This window comes from Furipterus horrens, unplaced genomic scaffold (assembly GCF_987537825.1).
Source record: "Furipterus horrens unplaced genomic scaffold, mFurHor1.1.pri manual_scaffold_6, whole genome shotgun sequence".
Classification (NCBI taxonomy): domain Eukaryota; kingdom Metazoa; phylum Chordata; class Mammalia; order Chiroptera; family Furipteridae; genus Furipterus; species Furipterus horrens.
Window position 1 is genome coordinate 54,133,487 of NW_028327176.1, and position 24,248 is coordinate 54,157,734.

General features: G+C 40.6%; 1 protein-coding gene and 1 pseudogene across 2 annotated transcripts in view; one reads left to right on the top strand and one right to left on the bottom strand.

The window, feature by feature from the left end:
• Positions 1 to 2,004: 2,004 nt before the first annotated feature.
• Positions 2,005 to 12,090, bottom strand: LOC150006219 (uncharacterized protein C2orf78-like; annotated as a pseudogene). The gene is made up of 4 exons (XR_016511667.1): positions 12,074 to 12,090; positions 8,748 to 8,863; positions 5,128 to 5,890; positions 2,005 to 4,317 (listed from the first exon to the last, which is right to left on the bottom strand). The product of XR_016511667.1 is annotated as an uncharacterized protein C2orf78-like (transcript).
• Positions 12,091 to 12,168: 78 nt separating this feature from the next.
• The window catches only part of LOC150006220 (RNA/RNP complex-1-interacting phosphatase-like), a 31,663-nt gene continuing 19,583 nt past the window's right edge, over positions 12,169 to 24,248 (top strand). Inside the window, 5 exon segments of the mRNA XM_090280127.1 lie at positions 12,169 to 12,189; positions 13,843 to 14,081; positions 15,535 to 15,610; positions 19,169 to 19,277; positions 19,280 to 19,299. Of these exon segments, the coding sequence (XP_090136253.1) occupies positions 12,169 to 12,189; positions 13,843 to 14,081; positions 15,535 to 15,610; positions 19,169 to 19,277; positions 19,280 to 19,299 (465 nt within the window).

Here is a 24,248-nt window from a genome sequence, read left to right on the forward strand (position 1 = left end):
TAGAGGGAAAGATCCACCCATAAATTGTGATACATATCTGCTGGAGTGTAAGTAATTTCTCTGGAAGCATCCACAGCATGGCAAAAGTGTCTCTAAGGGAGGAGGGAAATTAGTGTCTGGGGACCTTTGGGCAAAGGGTGAATTTTCATTAAATACCCTTTTGTACCTTTCTAAATTTCTGCCTTGTGAATCTACTAGCTCTGAAATCTGACTGCTTGACTTCAAATCCCAGCTCATGCAGTTGCTAGCTCTTAACCTTGACACTCTCCTAGACTATCTCCATAATTGTTAAATGGGGTGATTAATGTATCCTGGCGCTGAGTGGAACAGAATGAACTCTCAATAACTGCAAATTGCTAGTGGAAACAACTGAGATGCCCATCGATTGATGAAAGTATGAACAAAGTGGTAGATCCATTCAATACACTCAACAGTCCTAAAAAGGAATGAAGGACTGACACACGCTACAACATGGATGAACTTTGACAACATGCTTAGACACCTTGGCAGGGGAGAAGCCAGACACAAAGGTTCCATATTGTATTACTCCACATATGAAATCTCTGGAAAAGTGACTTTCATCCAGACAGAAAGCACAGTAGTGGCTGCCAGGGGCTGGAGGGACGAGGGAACAAGGAATAACGAACTGTTAATGATGAAGGGGGTTTCTTTTGGGGCTGATAAAAATGTTTTGGGATAGATGATGGTGATGGTTGCACGAATTGTGACTGCACTAAATGTCACTGAATTTACAGGTTAAAACGATGAACTTGATAGTATGCAAATTATATCTCAATAAAAATAATTGCTAAAAATGCACATTACCGATTTTCAAATGATGATGATTCCCATCTCTGCTCTTCCCCTATTCCACTCCCTTTCCTGCTCCCCACTTTCCCCCACCGCCACTCCCTGCAGCAGCCCCACGAGGCCTCCCAAGGATCCTTTGGAACTGACACCTGCGTAGTAGGGCTGTTCCCGCGGCAGTCCAGTGCGCACGTGCGCCTGTTGCTCTGGCCCCCTTGGCAATGGACGCTGATTTTTCTGGTGGGCTTCAGTTGATGGCGGTGATTAGACGAGGTGGCACGTGCAGTCTGAGTCATGGAGGAGGCCCTTGATGGCCCCTCTACTTACTGCTTAGGCTTCACCTGAAGTTTGATGTCATCCACCGGCAACATTGGGAAGCTGTGCTCTGAAAGCCAGGTTTCCACCACGGACCCTGGACAACACTGAGGCCTTGGGAGATAAGCCTCAAATGGAGGCTTTGCTCCACCACATGCAATGTGACCTTAACCCATTGCTGAACCTCACGAGTAAAGTGGCACAGTGATGCTGGCCTCGAGTGTTGTTGGGAAGGTTGATTGAAGTCGTGTATTAGTGGGCCTGGTGCCCGGGTGTTGAGTAAATGGCCATTTCCATCCCACATCCTGTTCTGGGTGGAACTAGTACTGCCACAGTTCACTGGCCAGGCCCCAGTGACCAGCTGCCCCCAGGATAACACTAAGCTCTTGCTACTCATCTGGTAGATTCCTCTGTTTTTGTACTCATCTCCCCAGCTACAGTCATACACAGATAAGACAACCCAAACTATCTGGAAATGTGTCCAGAATCTGTTTGCTGATATATATACTTATCTGGTGTTTATGGGATATAAGGCCAAGCTCCACGTGAGACCTTTTACATTTCTCCTGGACAGACTAGGGTCATCTTCTGCCATCTTCACCTGTATTCAGTTATATATTCTTTTAAACCTAACCTCAGACTCTGCTTCTTATTTCTGCCCTTTTCCCTCCTCCTGCTTCTTTTGATAAACCCATGTCCTCCATTTTGCCCTATGGCCATGAAACAATTTCCTTCCTTTTCTTTAGTTTTTACCTTTTGTCCTTCATTCACCCATTGAAGTACCAATATTTCATTCTCACACAACCATTGACCTCCTACCCCACAGAAAAAAACCACAATGAGCAGCATCTCAAAACTTAAAAGGATTTTTTATTACTCATACACTAAATCTATCACATTTATTTATTCAACTTTATTGTTTTAAATTACAAGAGCATAGAGAAATTTATATCTGTCTATCTATGGGGGAAAATGCGGTATCCAAATTGGCACCAACAATGCTAGCATGTCTTCTGCATAGCCGTAGTATTGAGAAGATTCCATTTCCTTTTCCCTCTCATTGAAATCCTGCACTCTCCCCACAGGGCATTTGGCAGCCTTCTCACGCTGTGGTTGAGCCTCCTTCTTCACGGGCTCTCGCCCTGCCCTCTGTGCATCTGTGTTGGGCTTTGACACGATGGGCCCCAAAACATTGGGTTTCTTCCAAGAAATTGGTTGAGGGGCGAAATCGTGTAGTAGACAATGACTTTGAGTCTTGGGCTGGGACTGGGGCTTTGCCACAGCAGAGCAAATGGGCGCCTGCTGGGAAGAAGTGCAAGCTGATGTCTTGTAGGGCACAGGGCTAGGAGCAGCAGACTGACGAACCACAGTCCGAGCAGAGTTAGGCAAACCTGGTCGGGAAGGGTTGTTTGAAATTGCCTGAGGTGGTCTGGCTGGACCTGTCAAAGACACAGCAGTCAGCTGGGATGAATTGACTGCAGTAGGTTGTGCCAAATTAGAATGAGGCCTGTCAGGGCTGGTCAAACCTGGTTGGGATGGGATGTTCCAAATTGGTCGAGCTGGTCTGGCAGGACCGGTCAAAGATTCAAGAGTTGGCAGGGATGAACTGACCTTAGTAGGTTGTGCCGAATTAGAATCAGGCCGGGCAGGGCTGGTCAAGCCTGGTCGAGATGGGTTGTTTGAAATTGACCAAGCTGGTTTGGCGGGACCTGTCAAAGATGCAGCAGTGGGCTGGGATGAATGGACTGCAGTAGGCTGAACTGTGTTAGGATCAGGCCGGGCAGGGTTAGCCACAGCAGGCTGATGTGATGCCACAGGCTGTAGCCTGCGAGGAACTGGTTGAGCCTGAGGCTTGTACAAGTTAAGGAAAAGGAAAGGTACCAACATGACCTTGCCAGGAGGTGGCAGCTCATACTGAGATGGTGATGGACACTCTTTTTCAGCACTTCCATCTCTTTTCTGACATTTGACCTGCGCTTTTTCAGGACCTTTGCCCTCATGTGAGGTACTCAGCCATCGTTTGAGGGCTGGGGGTGGCTGGGGACCTTTGGGGTTGCTTGTGTTTTCCAGGGCCTGGGAAAAAGACAGTTCAATTTTTTTTTTTATCACTCTTCTTCCCCAGTGCCTGGAAAACCTGTGCAGACTCCAACATATGCCTATCTAGGCAGCTGCGAGACCTTTTGAAGGTCTCTTGGGTCAGCTCAGGTTGAGATTTCTTCCGCTTCATATGGGGAATGATTTGCTTCTCTTCTGCGGTGATATGGTTCCCTGACTGCTTAGTCTCTTCAGCTTTCTTGGAGATGTTGTCTTTGTTTCTTTTGGTCTTTTCCTGCCCGTGGCTCTTAGTTTTGCTGTTCCTGCTGGGTGCAGCTTTCTGTGGCTTGCTCTTAAAGTACTTGACGCTGTTCCTGGGGACCCTGTCACTGGCTACAGCTTTGCGAATACCCACTTCTTCCAAGCATACACAGTCTGGGCTCTTGGCCTTGATTTTAGCTTTGGGTGCACCACTGATGGGCTCAGAGGCTTTATGTTTGTTCTTCTTGGCTTCATCAGAAGGAGTCTTAATGACTCTTGACTTTTTCTGCACCTCATTCAACTTGATGGCTCTGGTGTCTTTGTTTCTGAGCACCTTGGGACCTTTGGATCGATCAAGGTCATCCAAGGATTTTTCGAGCTGTGGAAAGTGAATATTCTCCACCAGTGTAGTGATGTCTGCAGAACCATCAATAGAGTCAGCCTCATTTTCAAGTGTCCCTTGGTTCTTAAGACTCAGGCTGTTCTCCTCAAGACCAGCGTTTTCACAACCTGACTGCTTTTCTGGGCCAAGGCGATCAATGCAGGCCTGGATCTGATGAATATCAGGGTCTTCTAATGGGAACCATGGAAAATCTTGGTTTTCTATTGGGATCTGGTAGGCATCCAGAGGCTTTGAAGGGTTGACTTTAATATCATCCAAATTCTTATTCTCTTTCTGTTCCTGGCTTGGCGCTGGAGGTGCTGCTAGGAAATTACTAGAAACCGGGACTGGAGCTACCATTGAAATGTCCCTGAGCTCAGGTGGTGCAGTACTCTTGAGTAAGTGGGTACTTCTGTTCTCGCAGGACTTGGGCAATCCTGGAGCCTGTGGTAGGCAAAATGTTGGGCTTGGAGGTTGCAATCCCAGGGAAGTCTCCATCCCCAGGGAACTCTCCATCACTACAAAGAAATTAAGGAGAAGTCAGTCCCTGGTAAGCAAGATGCTCCCCCTTACACCAATCACACACCTTCCTACAATGGGAAAGGATCATGGACAGCGCCCTACACTAGGTGCTAGAAGGCAACAGTTCTACTTCCTCATGGTGGTCATTTGATGCTATTGTTCCATGGTTTTCTTTGCATTTCACAAGAATGTTATGAGTCAAAGAAAAAGTAAAAGTGATTTTTTAATTGTTTTAGAAACTTAGCAGTCTTATATAATACTTTTAATTCTCTCCACTGTCCTGAGAGAATAAGAACACCTCACAAAACCAACTAGGAGAGGGAACGGAGCTGTTCTTGATGAAGTATATAAGCAAGGACAGATTCTTAGCCTGCCTGCTGTGGACATGATCTTAGAAGACAACATCTTAAATTCTGGCATAAACTAAGAAAGTGAGGGAAAGTGAAACTGGCACTGTCACAGTAAGAGTTCTGAAATATCTTTACAAATAGAATAAAGCAAGATATCAAGCAAGGGGGTGCCTTAGAGAGTGGTAGTACAGGCCAGTGAAAGGCTGGTATCCCTTGGTATGCTCTTGTGGTTTTCTTAAATAGAGCATACATGACCTTTACAGTGACCCACCTTCCCGACTCTATTACGCATTCTCATAATGACTCTGAAAATGCAGAGCACTGGCTTAGGGTAGTAGCTCCTAAATCCATGTGCCTTAAATTTCACCTCTCTGGACTCACTGCTTCCCTGCTGCAGATTGGCCCTATTTTTGAATGCTGACCTTACTTCTCCTCCTTCTTGCTCTTTGCACTCACCTTGAAAATGTGTCTCTGCGATGGTGTGAGCAGAAACAGAGGAGGAGATTCCAGAGGTGGAGGCTAGTGGCATCACATTTGTGGGCTGAACATCCTTTAGTACCATGACCACCTCCGGTTGAGGGACAGAGGCTCTTCTCTCTGGCAAAGAAACAACAGAGCCATAGTATTAGAAGCAGGGGCCAATTCTCCAGAGCAAAGAGGCCCTAGTGTGCCTAGATTATAGTAATATCCCTGGCTTCACTCCTGGTAAGGAAGTGACAGGCTATGTCCCTGATTTGGAATCTGAGATGGTGTCACCTGAACAAGGTGGGCAGAAAGTGATAGATACAGAGGGGCCATGTTATTGGCATCTGAATTGGCGTCATACTGAGATGCCACAGACATGGAGGAAACATCTGTATCTTGGTCAGTAACAGTCACAGTGAAGTCTCTGAGTGACGATGACTTCTTTTCAGAGCCTCCTATGATAACCCACTGAAAATACCAGGATTGGAAGCAGCTGAGGTGGAGATCTGGCTCTGGCCAGTACCTCCAGGCCACATAGTTGTGCTAGCATGTTGGTAGAGGCAGGCACTACCCACGAGTGCTTGGAAGGAGGTGCCAGAGGCTGATGGCAATAACTTTTCTGAACTGACAGCTAGAGCAGAGGCTCTGGTCCAGTTGCGGACCCCTCCTGTTAGGGAGGCTGCATTGCTCACTACTGAAACAGAGAGCTGCAGTGGATTTGAAGTTCCAAGGAAAGGTGGATTTTGGCAATTGTGGGGAACAAGACAGTGATGAAGAAATCAGTGAGACTGATGAACTCTCACTATGTTTGAAGAATACTGTTATCTTCAGATTGTCGCTATCAGAGAGCCTCTAATACCAATACTTACTGAGATGTCAAAAATGAAACAGTTTATGATGGCTGTAAGTGCTGGAGCAGTTTGCTGCTCTTCTATCTTAACTGCCCTTGCTCCCAACTTGGCAAAGTTGTGCAGAAGACCCAAGTGGTTTGGTTCACATATTGTTCTCCAGAGTAGAAGCATCCTCTCCTTGCCCTGTCTTCTGTTTGAGCCTGTCCTCGTGTGGATTTGCATGCTATTTCCTAGAACTGAAGCATTTAGAACCAGGAGTCTTTAGAGAACCTCTGCTCTAACATTCTCATTTTATGAGTAATGTAACCGAGGCTCAGAGAGGTCAGATAGAGTTGTTTAAGTTCTCCCTTTACATCAGTATTATTCTTAGGTTACATAACCTCAGCATTCTGACTGCCCTGCAGGACTGTGCTCTGAGCATTACACAGCCATAAACTGGGAGCAATACAACTTCTAATGTAGGTGGGGTTTTGTCCATGAGAAACCAGTACAGCTATTACCATTGTAATCTTCAGTGTCTCACTTGTCTGAAGAATTCACATGCTGTTCCTTAGAATTCTCAGTCTAGTTGGTAGATTTAAAGTGTCAATCTTACTCTCTTGAAGTCTAGTTTCTAGTCCTACCTCAAAATGACTGTCTGAGAGTGAGTTTCTCAAAGTGTTTTTTGAAAAAAGAAACATCATTTAAACTCTTTGAGGTTTAGGCTATTCAACTATAAAGTGGCTATAATATTAACTGCAATAATTCATACGTGAATAAGTGAGAATTTAAATATGACCAGTAAGTTCTGGAAAGAGAAAAATCATGAAAAACATACCACAGCACTAAAAAGAAATAGATAGACATAACAATTGGGGCTTGAGGCAAACATCAAAGCATAATAAATTTACTAATAAGTGAAGTTCTGTTTGATACATGCACTATTATAACAGAAAATACTGCCTATTCTAGTTTAGTGAGTGGTATTAGCCATAAAAAGAGAGAGAAATCCAGTCCACAATAGAGATAATTTTGAATGAATTTTGAATGCACTGCATATGGACAGAGAAGACATAATTGCATAACAAGCAGCAAAACGCAATCAGTGAGGAAGTAGCAGTAGCCCCAATCTATGCAGACAAATATTTCAGTGCAAACTGGTGGAAAGCAGAGAGCAAAGTAAGTGTAAAGGAATTCCATTATTGTGCTCATTCCTGTTTGTCTGAATATTACACAGCAAGTAACAGACAGTGAGTCCAGTAGAAATAGGTATTCCAATTTAAATAACCACATAACAAATACAAATGAACACTTAAAAAGTATCATGAAGGTCTTTGTGTTTATCTGAAAACCTAGATTAGAATCGTCTTCAACATCGAGGAACGTGCCAAACCCAAGCCTCGAAAACTGTCGTTGCTAGAATCCAATTAAATTTAATTTAATGTAGGAGTCTCCACAAAATTGTTTCTTAACAAATGTGAAATTGGAGATGTGGGGTTGACTTTTTTTTTTTTTTTTTTTTTTTTGTCTTTTTGGATAGCTAAGACTTAAAAAGAGATGATGGCTGTTTATCAGTGTGCTCCCTGTATTAGGAAGAAACTAACTGTAAAGCCAAAAACCAGCTCTGACTTGGAACATACATATCACACAGAGGAATTTACTCTTTCTGATTCAAATTAGGATAGATCTTATTTTTAAATCCTAATTTTAGTTTTAATAGATAAATCACTGAAAATGCTATTTTCTCCAGCCCCCCTACATAGTCACTATTAGTTCTTGTATATAGGAATCATCATTTCCACAATATAGTTTTTAAGTGTTTACATTCAAAACTGTCAGTTGCCATCTGTGTTCAGAGGGGTGATAGAGAAAAGGCAGAAACTGAATATGACTTTTGTATAATCTACTTTGCCAAGTAATACCCTATTCTGCTTTACTTACCATCCTAGTCTAGTAATGTAAGCATTCACTCAAATCACCGTGTTACTTTTTGTTTTTGTTTTTTTCCCTCCCTAGTCTGAGCAATTTCACCCTACTGTCTTTCTGCTTTAATTTAAAATCTTGGGTTCCCTTTAACATTTCATTCCAAACTGCCCTTTTTGCTCTTGCAGGCTCCTCCATGCTGTCCTCCTTCTTCGTTCTTATGGTTTCCTCTCCATCATTCTTATATTTTTCCCTCCCTCTTGGTTCCCCCTGTTGGCCTGTGCTGATCAAAACAATCCTAAACTTCTTAAATGTAGATACTTGCCCCTCTATAGCCCGGTACTCTCCATCCTCTTGTCCTATGTTTCCTCTTCATCTAGTTTGGATAGAAAACTCCCCAAACAGATGAATGTTATTTTTTGAAGAGCGCTAAATTCAAAATACTAAAGTTGAACTACTATTGGTGGGAGACCATCACACATGAGACATCCTGTATATATATTGCTAGTTTTGTACATCACATAGGTTTCTCTCTGCTTCTGTTGAATTACCCTCAAGAAGCCTTGATTTCATTTTCCATATGGGTGTCCTTTAGGACTCAATATTGTAAAAGAAAGGGAGTAGAGAGAATAACCAATGTAACATCCTATTGTAACAAATGATGAAAAAACAGATTTTGTGAGAGACTCAATGACTTGTCCAAAATTAAGGTAGTAAATGTCAAAATGAAAAGTAAAATTAGGTCTCCAGATTTCTAGATCAATACCTTTCCCTCTTGTTTTATGCTATTTGACTCTACTGCTAAATTTGAGGGCAAAAAAAATTTAATTAAAGCCTGTAAAAAGTTTCTTTCCTTACCTGACATGGTGAGAGAAAAAGAGGAAATATCAACTGTAGATGCAAAGGGTGAGGACACAATATGAGAAGGCTGAGTGGCTGGAGCCAAAGAGCACTTGTGCCCAGTACGAAGGTCACTGGTCACAGTGGTCACTGGTCACTGGTAGGTGCGATGATCCAAACTTATTCTGCCGAATGGTGGTAGGTTGGTGGGAGAATGATGTCACAAAGCAGGCAGTTTAAAGAGACCAGAGAGCCAATAGGGGGCTCAGATTCCCAACAACAAGACAGGATTGGATGGAGGGAGTGGTGGGGGAGCTAAGCGAACACCTGAATGGCTGAGTTCTGGGGCAGACGTGGTAGTCCACAAGGCAGATGAGAAAGTCTTGCTTTCCCCAGGCTCTTACGTTAGGGAAAAAAATCATTTCATTGTTTCTATAAATGCTCCTTAATGTAATCAAATAGTAGTTAATGCTCTATATTACATTGTATAATATATATGTTTATCATTATATATGTTGTCAATATCCTCAGGGAGAAAGGAAAGGGACATCCAGGTTGCACAGTTACAGCTGTCCTGAAGTTTTATCAGACTGTGTGATTAGTGAACTTACTGCAGCTTTGGAGGAGAAGAGAAAGGGATTAAGGAGCTCTTTGTATGACTAGGTTAAAGAGTAAAATGACGTCTGTTGAGTACATGTTGTTGAGAATGATGTGGTCCAAGGTTCTCCAGTTTAGTTCCTTCCTCTTGAATCCTACCTTCTTTGAGCTGGGCTGAGCTGGACCAGTTTTTACTTGCATCTCTCTTCTGCTCCCCTTTTCTTTTTCTTCTTTATTCTCCACACTGTCAGAGACAAGCTTTGATCTTGTTTTCTACTCTCATGGGTGTTACTTCCTGTCAAATTTGAGCAGCTGGGTCTTCCCTTCAGTGTCTGAGGCTTCCCCAGATGGACTCTGCCCATTAGAAGCAAATACCAAAGAGCGAGGGGTCAGCTCATTGCAAACCTTTCCACTGCCAGCCTTTGTCTGCAGTTCTCTGGACTGGAATTTGCCACCTGTGTTTCCTTGGCCGATGAAGGAATGCTGTCATCCTGTTCTTTTATATGGGAGAGGCATTCACGATAGTCTCCTTTTTCCTTCTCACATAAAGGGTATCCAGTGTGGCAGTTACTGCAGTCTCCTCCCCGTTGCAACAGCTGCTGTAGAATTTTGGGCCTCTAGGATTCTCTGTCTGCCATGTTTGGGTGCAAGGCCAGGCAGAAATGAAGAGGAGGATAGTTGGAGAAAGCCAAGGACATTCATGGAGAAGAGGGAAGAGGCAAGGTGAAAGTGACCAGGAAAAAGGAGATTCATGTGGATTTTTATGTTTCCGTGAGAAATAGGTTGACACATTCTGGCCTTATTTAGTATTAACAGAATATATGTGCAGATAGAGCAGAAACTCTTAGGAGTTCTGCACAGTCTAGAGAATAGTCTTCCATGTATTTTCTATTTCTTTTTTATGTCATATTACCTCATTTATATCACTCACTGGTATGTCTATGAATATAGACTGCAGCCATGCCCTGTATCAATGCTCTGCTTTAGTCCACATGTCTTTTTTTCCTAGTCAAAAATTCTAAGATTCTGTCATTGTAAGACACATCGCATGTTTTTGTCCTGATGACTATTTAGAAGCATCACAAACCAACTTGACCTGATGGATTTTGTGGAGAAACTAAAAATAGGTCTGTGAACGAGGCACTGTGGTGAGTTACACTGTGCACCAAGCAGAAGGGAGAGATGTGTGCAGTCAGCCCGACTTGGCCTGGGTTGCCTCTGCTTTTCTTCCCCTGCTTAGCACTGCTCACACTCACCACTCTTGTGACTGTACTGAAGGCTGACTTGCTATTGACCTAACAAGGTGGGGCTAAAGCAGGCATACAGTTTTTCATATGGAAAATAAAACAATAAATAATAAATAATAAATAGCAATGCAGGAATTAACTGTTTCATATACCATAACTGTAAACCTCCATTTGCCTCTCCCCATTTTTCCATTAAGCTGCTTTTGGGGGGGAAATATATGGATCTAGTGGGTTTTTTTGTTTTGTTTTTTAATGATAAGCTTTTAGAGGTGCATAGCTCAATCTGCCTAGGGGCTTTTTATTGCCAATGAGTAGGACGTTTGTGATACAAATGCCAAGAGCCCACAAGAAGATAGCTCATAGATGGGATCTGCAAATAGATATTTTTTATAGGCCTACTTTTTCAATTATGACATAAGTGTTTTTTGTTTGTTTGTTTGTTTTTTGAGGGATTGGATATGATGCCTGTCTGAGAGGAAATTTTGAGGGGTGTTGCAGTGTAAAGATGTGGCTTCTACTTTAAGGTCTTCCTTCCCCATAAGCTTCATACCTCTCTGATTGCCAGCTTACATGATACTGGTCTATAATGTGAGGCTAAAAGTATATGCCAATCAGTCTCTCTCTTTTCTGTATTTCCATGGAATCAGGGGAATTCATTGCTACTGCAGTTTTGGAGGGGTGGTATAAGATTGGGGGCAGGTGTGGTAAGATAAGTTCTGGTGGCACTATAAAATGTTTACGTGTTTCAAAAACTCAGTTCCAACATTCAATTCTATCCAGACAAATTTTTAATTTGGCCTTTACTTGTGCTCAGCCTGTATAACTATTTTCTCTCCATAGGTCTATCCATTTAACTTTTAGCTTGTGCATTCACCATCATCTTAACCTCTAAAAGCATCTTAAATATAGGAGGAGGAACCTAAAGAAGTTTAGCCTGGAACTCTAAAACTTAACATCAAGCTCTACCATGACCTAAAACCTTTTTATAGATCATGTATTGTCTTATCTCACAGACCTTCTTTCCTGCCTTTTGTACCCATTGAGATAACTAGGACTCATCTTGATGAAACATACTCAGTCCATCTACCCCTGAATTCTTTGCTACTTTCACTTTTTTTTTTTTTTTTATCTTCACCTAAGGACATACTCATTGATTTTAGAGAGAGGGAAAGGGAGGGAAAGAGAGAGGGAGAAAAACATGGATTAGTTGCCTTTCATTTGCGCCGCAGCTGTGGACCAAACCTGCAACCTAGATATGTGCCCTGAGCAAGAATCAAACCTGCGACCTTCATGGAACAATGCTCCAATTAACAGAGCCACACAGTCCAAGGCTCTCACTTTTGTTTTAATTAAAGACTAGAATCCCTTAAATCCCTACATGGTACTGGTAGATCTTATAGTGTCAACAACTACTTAGCTGTTTGGTGTTCCAAATATCCTTTGCAGCTATATTTTCTGTTCTTCAGCTCATGTTGTATTCACTCCCATCCAAAGGCCTACTCTATGCTGGTTCCCATACTTCCGGGAAATCCTATTGTACCTAGGTCTAGATTTTCTTGTGTCAGCTATAACCAAGTTTGTTCCCACCTCAAGCCATGTCTTGTAACAAATTGGAGGTATAAGACCAATGTTGTTTTTCTAGTTTCTGATAGATTTATGTCACATTTTGTATATTGTCAAGTCCATAGATATTTGTACCAATAATACTTTTTGGTCACTACACTCCTATTGTATATTTTTCACAAATACAAAATAATATTTTATGTTTTAGCACCAAATTTGAATGTGCCTAATCGTAAGTTTGCAGATGGTGCTGTGCTAGCTTATATATATACTTTTGCAAATGGCAATTTAATACTATTAACCCATTTTTAATTATGTGGAAGTTTTCAGAATTGTAAATGCTTGTGGATATAAACTTGGTTAGAATATGATTGTCTGAAAAATGTTAAAACTAGTGATCTTTTTACCCATTTATTTAATTATGTCTTCAATAATTGACCTTTCTGACATTTAGTTTACCAAGATCTCAAATTGTTGTGAAGATTAGTAAGACTGTCTATAATGTACTTTCAGAAATTAGAAACTAAAAAGTAAAGAAAGAAAAGCCTTTGCCATTATAATTATCTGCATTTTAATCTGAATTTTGGTGTTCTATTCTGCCTTCAGACCTACTGTAGGATATGCTGTCCTTTCCTGTTTCACTTGTAGTGGAAACGAGAGATTTTTCTAACAGACGTGGATCTCTATGCCTGATACTGTATGGAAATCTTAGACTTGAGCTTTCCTCTCACCTCTCAGTTATTTTTATTTTCATTTTCACCAATAACTTTATTGATTTGGATATGTTGAATGTGTCCGCTATCTCCCTCATGGTATAACATTGATTGTTCTCAATTAATGTCTCAATTTGATCGCTATCAACTTCAACTGATGTACCAGACCATGGAGCATCATCTAGCTAGGGACCTCTGGCATGAAACTTCGCAAACCGTTTTTGACAAGTTTGATCAGTGATAGCACATTCTCCATATAGTCTGTTATTTTTTATTTTCTAAAATGTAAATACATACTACCTGGCACATGATATAACCCAATAAAAGCTTCACTGTGAGTGGGAATGTAGGTTAAAACTTTGTTTTTGGTGGGCAATTAGCAGTATCTTTCAAAAATTTAAGTCCGCATATCCTTCATCCCAGAAATTCTACTTCTAGGAGTTCAGCTATAGTTTTATACATGTTTAAGTGTATTCACATTGCATCCTGTCTGTAACGGAAGACAAAAAAACTGAAAATAATATTAAAAGTCCATCAATATTGGACTGGTTATATATATTATGGTACTTACAATGAATGGAATGCTATGTGACCATTAAAAACGATAAAATGTATGTACACTTAAATTGACTGAGGAAATTATAATTTTTGTGGATATATTGTAAAATATATATAGTATGCTGCTTTCATATAAAGTAGAGGATATCCATATTTGTACAAATATTCACATACACTATACAGTAAGTGTGAATGTAAACACTTGGAAAATACCTGGAATGACCACTCAAGGAACTGGGAGAGGGGGCTTGACTTTTCATTTCACGTGCTGTAGTAGCTGAATTTTGAAGGGTAGGTACACGAACTCAAGGGCCTGTGCTACAGGACGCCGGCTCAGGAGGACTCTGTGGTCACTAGACTCCTCCTTGCTAATCCAAGCTCCCGCCAGCCAGCGTGGTGACGTCATCATGAAGCGCGGCGGCGCGTGCGCATTAGCGAGGAGCAGGTAGGGGGTGGAGCCGCGTAGGTTGCTGTGTAAAAGCTTTCCCCGGAGGGTCTTGTTTGGGCTCCGACCGAGTAGGACTGGCAACTCTCGCGCTCTTGGCGTTGGCTCAGCGGTGTCTTGGGGCCCACGTGAGCAAGTGGCATCGTGCTCGCGGTGGCTGGGGCCAGGAACGCGTGTCTTCTGGACGTTCCAAGGCCAAGAAGAAGGGCGGAAACCACATCCCCGAACGGTAATCTGCGTGGGCCCCTGGGCGTGGCCCTTCGTGCTCCTAGCTCCCGGGCCTGGGCTTCACCCCTTGTGGTCTCTGCCTTTCTCGGGCCGCCCCGCGATCGGCCCGTCCGCTCGGCGTTAGGAGTTTCTGCCCCCGTCGCTGCCCGGCCTGTAGTAGCCGGAAGGGACCGTCAGTGCTTTTCTGATTTCTCCCGTCCTTTTAAAAGCAAGGCTCGGGCCATTGCTTTTCGGGTAAATGGGGAAGGACTGCTTTTTAAAATGGGACTGCCAATGTTGGGGATATCCATGCATTGCCAAAATAGAGCCCCCCTTGATTTTAGAAGCTGTGTTCTTGTGGCCCAGAAAATGAGTAATTACGAAGTTTTAAGTGAAAAAAACCCACCAGTACCGCTGAACTTTTAACCGAAAACGTTGGTTTGTATTGTTAACAGAGGTCACAGCGGGCCTACTGTTGCTTCGTAGCAGGTCTCACTTGAGAAATCTTTTTCTATAGCTTCAAATGATAAATGTTCGGACTCTGCTCATATGTGCAGTGAACGCCTTTTTAGTCCTTGAGACCTACCTTTTCTCCACCTCAAACCTCATTAAGTCCCCTTCATGTTATCTCCTGAAAATATTCGAGTCTTTCAGCCTCTTTGTCAGCATCCTAATACAGAACTTGCCTGATCCATCGCAGTTAGGTCCTAACTAGTGTACGTGTATCCGTCTACTCGTTTCTTCCTAATCCATTCTTCACATAGAAATCTTTTTACTAGGTAAATTGGAACATTGCTCAAAAGCATCACTCAAAAGTATTGTTTCAAGAATAAAAACAAACTTTACCATCGCCTTTAAGGTTCTGTACTGTCTAGAATCCAGTCTGCTTCTTCAGCCCCAGCTTGTGCCACTTTTACCCTCACTTTCTATGTTTCAGATATAGTAAATTAGCCTTAGTTAATTCTAATCATCTTACAGAAGCCAGCTCAAATACCGCTTTTTACTCGGACGCCTAGCATTAAGTGAAGTCAGAGTCCCTTTTCTATCAGGTTTCCTTTTAAAGTATGAACTGAAACTCCCACTGACCTAATTTGCTGGCATCAGTTGTATGAGGACTAAAAATAAACAGCGAAGTGAAAGAATTGAGTTTAAACTATTTCACACAACAAGTATGTATTAATGGCACCTTAGTATCCAGAACCCAGCTAATTTTTATCAGGGCTATAGAAGTTATAGCCATCACTGGTTTTAGATATGCCTTATATGCTGGGACCTGTGCATTGTTTTGTTGCCTTGTATCTGTTTTGAAGATGGGGAAGCAGGAAGAAGAAGGGAAGTGCTAGAGGGTACTAGCGTGGGTTGAATAAGTGGAACAGCAAAATGCAGAGCAAAGAGAAGAAGGGACTGAGGAGTCTTCAGTCTGTGCGGGGAGACAGGCTAATAAAATTTGGCTTACAAAAAAAGTATATTAACAGGTGGAAAGACTATCTCCCAGTTGGACAGAGGATGCCTGGGACTCGTTTCATTGCTTTCAAAGTTCCTTTGAAAAAGGTAAGCAAAAATTAACTCAATATTCTCTCAGAAGTTGGGTTTACCATTCTATATCTCAGTCCTGTCATACTCCATTTTCTCTTTAGTTTATACATTGTATTTTGCCCTTTACTACCATGAAGTGAAATTCATAGATAAATACAACCTACTTCCATACTTAATTTTAAAGAAAAAAAAATCAGTGTAATGCTCTAATTATGAGAGGGGACCCCCCCCCCCAAAAAAGGCACTTATAAAAAATTGTGTATTCTTACATGTTTAAACTTCAGTCACCTTCACAGTACTCTCCATTTGATGAAACACATCTATCGAGACTTTTTTCTACCACTCAAAACAGTTTTTGCACTTGTTGATTTTGATGCCTTTTAGTGCTTCTGCCGTTTTTGTTTCAGCTCGTCCACCTCAGCAAAATGTTTCCCTTTGAGGACTTTTTCATCAAGGGAAACAAACAAACAAAAATGTCGCTGGGGAGAGATCAGGTGATAAGGAGGGTGGGGCGCAGGGGTCATGCTGTTTTTGGTCAGTGCAGTGTGTGCAGGTATATTCATGAATCACCTGTCATGAGATGGGCAAATGTATGAAAGAGTTAAAAAAAAATTCACTGGAGCTGAATGCAGCCTTACAACACCAGCAGCTGGTACACTGATACAGACGGGTTCCTAGAACACTCACCTACCAGGGGAAGCCTGTATTACAAGGGACCCGCTCTCCAGGAGATAATTTTGTTTTTTTGGGGGGGGAAGCGGGGGGTTCCCACTCATATAATACAAGGAATAAATAAAAGAATTTATAATGTAATGTGTATTAACATTTCATTATGTAAATGTTTAGGCATGACTATACTAGAAATAAAGAAGTAGTTGGTTACTTGCACCATGAATGCAAAAATTGCAAGTGCAGACCGGTTTAGATGGATTATATCGCCTTAGTGATTAGAGTTTCCATGACAGTGAACAGCTCTTAGTAGATTTCTAAATAAAACCAAGTTCATTCTTCACTTGGTTAATATTAGGTGATTACCGTCCTGGAAAATTCAATGTCTATTAAAACTGCAAAAAGAAAACAAAAACAAAAAACAAAACCCTTTGTGTTTATTTGTGAAATGGAGTTAGTTTCTAAGGCTTAGATAATTGTGAACAGTTTTTTCTCCTGTATGAATGTTGAGTAGGATATTCAGTAGTCATTCAAATATGGGACACATTTGTAGGACTGTTCTGAATTTGACAAAATGCCTGGCATCCATGACCCCACACACTAAATGCCAGTGAGACCCTTTGCTCCCACCATCACAACCAAAAAAATGCCCTGATCAGCAAGGTTAGGATTTCAGCATGGAAATTCTGAAAATTGTGTTCCTGTTTGAACTAGAAAGAAATGAGTAGGGAAGACATTTGACTGATACAAAAAAAAGGTGAGAAGAGATTCCACGTCTCATTAAAATTCCCAGCATAGCATGGATTAGCATCAGAAAAAGCATACTTTATTGGAAATTTGTTTGTGACTTATAGGTCAGGATTCGTTTTTCTCCTACCGTGTTGTTTCTTCTGCATATCTGGACTTAAAATTTTGTTATTGCATAAAGACAAATATATGGTTCTTATTCACATTCATCAACATCAAGCAAGTATTTGGCATCATATACTTAACGAATCTTTGTTGAGTGAACGCATGGACTCCCTGCCCACATTTGCAGTTACTGTGAATTTTCTCCAATATTCCTCCTTTCTATGCAGTTTTTCTAAACTGCTCAAGTCCCTACTCCATGACCTCTAAAAGTGAATTCCTCAGGCTTTACAAGGGTCTCTGCTTAGCCTCTGTCCTGAAAGTATATTAGCAAGAGAGAAAACAGGAAGGCTCTTTAGTTTTCTTTCCTCCACAGAGCCACAAATCTTTCCCGTATGATGTCATTATATCTTTTAGCTTTTACTTGTAGCTTTGTATACTTTATTTTATTCGGGATTGGGATTGTTTAAGACACCGTATGACACCACAAAGCTGTATAACCACTCCCAGCGTAGTACCTATTGATGCAGTAGAATTAGGGAGACGAATTACCCTGGTGTAGAAGTGAAATGTGACATGAATCTCCTGTGTGTTTTAAGAAAGTCACCCAAGGAAAAGTCACCTCAATACTTGAAAGCCACTTCTTAAGCACATTGGAATGTAAAATATGTTAAGTGTCAAATGAATTCCATTGGAAGGATTACCTAGGAATTCAAAGGGGTGGGGGTGATGATAACAGAGTTAATCAAGGAAGACATCCTAAAGGGTTCTGACTTATTTAGTTATCGAAAACTAGTTATTGTTGCCCCGGCCAGTGTGGCTCAGGTGGTTGGAGCTTCATCCCGGAAACTGAAAGGTTGTGGGATCCATCTCCGGTAGGGTTCATACAATCAATGTTTCTCTTTCCTTTCCTTCCCCTCTCTTCCCTTCCCCTCCCCTCCCCTCCCCTCCCCTCCCCTTCCCATCCTCCTCTTTTCCTTCCTTTCTCCCTGAAAGCAGTGAAAAACAAAAATGTCCTCGGGTGAGGATTAAAAAATATATATTGTTCATATAGCTGGTGATGATAATCGATCCATAATCTCCAAGTCTTCAAGGAATTGACTAGAGAGATTGTATGCCTTGTAATTAATGTACCCTTTAAAACTCTTACAATATTATGTGGAAGACTCAACATCATAAATCTGTCGAATCTTTCTAAGTTAATCCATAAACCTGACATCATCTTAAATAAGCTGGTTCTAAAACTCATATAAAAAATAAATAGCCAGGAAAATTTTGTAGAAGAAGAATAATGGTGGGAGGGGGTCATCTAGCCCTACTAGAAATTAAGCCACATTGAACATGGTGCTAGAATACAGGAGATTTTTACGGCAGTGAAACTATTCTGGGTGACGCTATAAGGGTAAATGCACGTTGTTATAAATTGGTCGAAACCTATAGAATTACAATGCAGAGTGACTCATAGTGTAAACTGGGTTTTAATTGATAGTTATGTGTCAATGTTGGTTCATTGATTCTAACAAATGTACCACACTAGTATGAAATGTTGATGTTTGGGACGGTTATGTGGGGTGAAAGAGAGAAGCTATAAGGGCGTACTCTGTACTTCCTGCTCAGTTTTACTGTGAACTTAAGTGTACTCTAAAAACTAGTGTATCCATTAAAAAAAACAAAACAAAACACTATTATTGGCACCTGAATTACCAATAAGATCAGTGGAAGAGTAGGCACAAATAAGCCTAATGCATTAAAAAAAAATTAGCAATCCATTCTTTATATATATTCACACTTCAGAAGTATTTATAAGTGCTAGTTTACAGGCACTTCACTTAGAGCTGGAGATACAGTGGTGGACAAAATTAATGTGGTCCTTATTTTCTTCCCTCCAATGTCTCTGGAAGGAAGAATTGTAATATTGCTTGTAAATCCCAGAAAAATGAAAACTTTCCTTTGAATCTTATTGTATGTTAGCATCAGAGGGCTTGGCTAAATGGATAATATAACAAAGGATTTTAAGCACACCTTTGCTGTTTCTTATTTCATTCTCTCTGACAGAGTTTTGAAGAGAGACTTGCTCCAGAAGAACGATTTTCCCCCTTGGATCTTTTTAACAAAATCCAAGAACAGAATGAAGAACTTGGACTGATCATTGATTTAACATATACCCACGCTATTACAAAACAGAGGTAAATGGAAATGTTAATTGAAAAGAATCTTCTTTGTGATACTATAATAAGTCATAGTAATTAGTAGTTATCACCTCATGCCAAGATGAATCCAGGCCTTCTGTCATGGGTAACAGTTGAAAAAGGGAAACAAGTGGATTCCTTAATGAAACACTTCCAGTTACTGTTTCAAAATGAAATTAAAGACATGAATTAAACTCTTATATTTGGCAGTAGGCTCTGTGTGTGCTTAAAAAGTTCTGTAAGCCTCCGTGTTCTGTGTTTTGAAAATGAAGTCAACTTTTAGTAGGAATAGTAGTATCGTAAGGAGAAAGAAATAGTCATTATGTCTTTAGCATTTATTTTAAACCGTTACCAGACCATGTGTAAGCATTACAGTAAAAGACAAGTTCCTCAAAGTTGTATGCTTGCCTTTCCTACAGTTTTTCAATGCAGAGCAGAAACCCGTGTTTTATGTTGGCCCACATGGCATATCAGTTTGAAAGAATTGTCCTTCTGACCAGTTCATGTCCATGGGAAACAATAACAACTAATGTCTTTTAATACTTGTGTAGCAGTTTGCCATTTAAAAAAGTACTTCCACCAGGCTAGTGTGGCTCAGTGGACTGAGCACCAACCTGTGAACCAAAGGGTCACTGGTTCGATTCTCAGTCATGGCACATGCCTGGGTTGCAGGCCAGGTTCCCAGTTGGGGGCGTGCGAGGGGCAACCACACATTGATGTTTCTCTCCCCCTCTTCCTCCCTCCCTTCCTCTCTCTCTAAAAATAGATAAATAAAATCTTAAAAAAAGAAAAAAAAAAGTTAAAAAAGTGCTTTCAGCAGTGACTGGTGTGGCTCAGTGGGTTGGGCATCGTCCCACAAACTGAAACATCATCTTTTTGATTCCCAGTCAGGGCACATGCTGAGCTGTGGGCCAGGTTCCCAGCTGAGGGTGTGCAAGAGGCAACTGGTTAATGTTTCTCTCACACATCGATGTTTCTCTGCCTCTCTTCCTCCTTCCCCCTCTCGCTCAAAATAAATTTTAAAAACCTTTTAAAAAATAAGTAAATAAAGTACTTTCACATACCTTAGTTCATCTATTTTTAGCTGATGAAGTAGTAGTACTGATATCTCCTACTGAGTGCTTACTCTTCACTAAGCACAGAGAATAAATGATCACAGTTATGAGTTTTATAGATAATGAAACGGGCTCAGAAAAAGGAATAATTAAAACTTGAGCTCAGTTACTCCTCTTTTTATTGTTTTAAAATATGCATAAAATTTATCATTTTAATTATTCACAGGTGTACAATTCAGTAGCATTAAATACATTCCCATGTGTATAACCATCACCACTGTCTATAACCAAAACTTTTTCGTCATCCTCAACAAAAGCACTGAACCATTAAACAATGACAATTTCATTTCCCCTCCTCTCAGCCCCTAGTAACATCTTCTGTTTTCTGTCTCTATGACTTTGCCTGTCTTAGGTACTTCATACAAGTGTTCATACATTTGTCCTTCTGTGTCTGGATTATTTCACTAAACATGTTTTCAAGGCTCATCCATGTCATATCATGTAACAAATTGGTATTTCCTTTTGATAGCTGAATAATCCATGTGTGTATAATACCATATTTTATTTATTCATCTGTTGATGGACACTTTGACTGTTTCCACCTTTGGCTATTGTGACTCATGCTGCTACGAATGTGGGTGTACAAATATTTGTCCAGATCCCTGCTTTCAATTCTTTTAGATGTAGGGGTAGGAGTGGAGTTGTTAGGTCGCATGGTAGTTCTGTGTTTAACCTTGGGGAAACTGCCAGACTGTTTTCCATAGCGTCCTCTTGTTTTTACACAATTATTGCGAATCTTAAACTTATATAGAAGTAGACATGATACTGTAGGTATTTGTTGTCCACCCATAAACTCATGCAGCTTTAATATTTATTAATACTGTGTTTCATCTCTACTTTTACCTGTTTCACCTTATTCCATATAATTTTGTAGTAGATCACAGATATCATTTTATCTATATATTTTTGGTATGTATATTTAAAATATAGGAATTTGTTCCTTAATATAATTCTTCTAAAAAATTTTTTATTACAGTTGTTCCACTTTTTCCCTATTGCTTCCCTGCACCCTGCCCACCCCTTCTCCCCTAGTCAGTCCCCACCCAGTTGACCATGTCCATGGGTCATTTACACATGTTCTTTGAGTAGACCCTTCCCCTTCATATCCCTTTCTCTCCTTCCCCCTCTCCCCTTGTCACTGTTAGTCTACTCCTTGTTTACATACCTCTGGTTCAATTTTGCTTGTTTCTGTTGTTTATTAGTTTCCTGTAATAGGTGATAGCATAAGGTATTTTTTTTTCGTTGCCTGGCTTATTTCGCTAAGCATAATTTTATCTAGTTCCATCCATGTTGTTGCAAGTGGTAGAAGTTCCTTCTTTCTTTCTGCTACATAGTACTCCATTGTGTAAATGTACCACAGTTTTTTGATCCACTCATCTACAGACGGGCACTTAGGTTGTTTCCAGCACTTGGCTATTGCAAATAGCTCTGCTATGAACATCGGGGTGCACAGGTTATTTTGAATTGGTGTTTCAGGATTCTTCGGATGTAATCCTAGCAATCGAATTGCTGGTTCAAAAGGAAGTCCCATTTTTAGTTTTTTGAGGAAATTCCATACTGTTTTCCATAGTGGCTGCACCGGTCTGCATTCCCACCAACAGTGCAGTAGGGTTCCCGTTTCTCCACATCCTCGCTAGCACATATTGTTCATATTGTTTGTTGATTTGTTGATGATGGTCATTCTGACCAGTGTGAGGTGGTATCTCATTGTGGTTTTAATTTGCATCTTTCTGATGGCTAGTGATGTTGAGCATTCTTTCATATGTCTATGGACCCTCCTTATGTCCTCTTTGGAGAAGTGTTTGTTCAGGTCCTTTGCCCGTTTTTTAATTGGGTTGTCTGTCGTCTTGGTGTTGAGTCGTATAAGTTCTTTATATATTTTAGAGATCAATCCCTTGTCTGAGGTATCATTGGCAAATATATTTTCCCATATGGTTGGTTCCCTTTTCATCTGGCTGATGTTTTCCTTTGCTGAGCAGAAAGTCTTTAGTTTGATGTAATCCCATTTGTTTATTCTTTCCTTTATTCCCCTTGCCTTAGGAGATATATCAGTGAAAATGTTGCTGTGCAGCGTATCTGAAATTTTCCTGCCTATGTTTTCCTCTAGGAGATTTATGGTGCCACAACTAACATTTAAGTCTTTGATCCATCTTGAGTTTATTCTGGTGTATGGTGTAAGTTGGTGGTCTAGTTTCATTTTTTTGCATGTCCCTATCCAGTTCTCCCAATACCATTTGTTGAAGAGGCTCTTTTCACTCCAGTTGATGTTCCTTCCCCCTTTGTCAAATATTAGTTGACCATATAGACCTGGGTTTATTTCTGGGCTCTCTATTCTGTTCCATTGATCTATATGTCTGTTCTTATGCCAATACCAGACTGTTTTGATTACCGTGGCCTTGTAGTATAGTTTGGTATCAGATATTGTGATTCCTCCTACTGTGTTTTCCTTCCTCAAGATTGCTTTGGCTCTTTGGGGTCTTTTTTGGTTCCATATAAATTTTTGAAGTATTTGTTCTAGGTCTGTGAAATATGTCGTTGGTCTTTTAATATGGATTGCATTGAATCTATAAATTGCTTTGGGTAGTATGGGCATTTTAATGATGTTGATTCTTCCCACCCATGAACATGGTATATGCTTCCATTTATTTGTATCTTCCTTAATTTCTTTCTTCGGTGTTATGTAGTTTTCTGAGTACAGGTCTTTTGCCTCCTTGGTTAAGTTTATTCCTAGGTACTTTATTTTTCCTGTTGCTATAGTAAATGGAATTTTTTTTTCTAGTTTCTATCTCTGCTATTTTATTGTTGGTGTACAGAAATGCCTTCGATTTCTGCATGTTGACTTTGTATCCTGCTATTTTGGCAAATTCACTTATTACGTCAAGTAGTTTTTTGGTGGCGTCTATAGGGCTTTTTATGTACACTATCATGTCGTCTGCAAATAATGACAGTTTTACTTCCTCTTTTCCAATTTGGATGCCTTTTATTTCTCTTTCTTGTCTGATTGCTGTGGCTAGAACTTCCAAGACTATGTTGAATAGGAGTGGAGAGAGTGGACATCCTTGTCTTGTTCCAGACCTCAGGAAGAATGCTCTCAGTTTTTGCCCATTGAGTATGCTGTTGGCTTCAGGTTTCTTGTATATGGCCTTTTGCTATGTTGAGGTATGCTCCCTCTATTCCCATTTTGCTGAGAGTTTTCATCATAAATGGGTGTTGTACTTTATCAAATGCTTTTTCAGCATCTATGGATATGATCATATGGTTTTTGTCTTACATTTTGTTTATGTGGTGTACTACGTTTATTGATTTGTGAATATTAAACCATCCTTGCATCCCTGGTTTGAGTCCCACTTGATCGTGGTGTATGATCTTTCTAATGCGTTGCTGGATTCAGCTTGCCAATATTTTGTTGAGGATTTTAGCATCTGTGTTCATCAGTGATATTGGCCTGTAGTTCTTTCTTTGTTGTATCTTGACCTTGTTTTGGAATTAGAATAACAGTATTTTCATAGAAAGAGTTTGGGAGTCTTCTCTCTTCTTGGATTTTTTGGAATAGTCTTGAGAAGGATAGGAGTTAGTTCTTTCCTAATTGTTTTATATAATTCACCTGTGAAGCCATCCATCCAGGGCTTTTTTGTGATTAGTTCTTCAATTTCACTAGTTGTTGTTGGTCTGTTTAGGCTTTCTGCTTCTTCTTGATTCAGTTTTGGAAGATTATTTGTTTCCAGGAATTTTTCCATTTCATCTAGGTTGTCAAATTTCTTGTGATAGAGTTGTTCGTAATAATTTCTTACAATCCTTTGTATTTCTATGGTATCAGTTGTGATTTCTCGT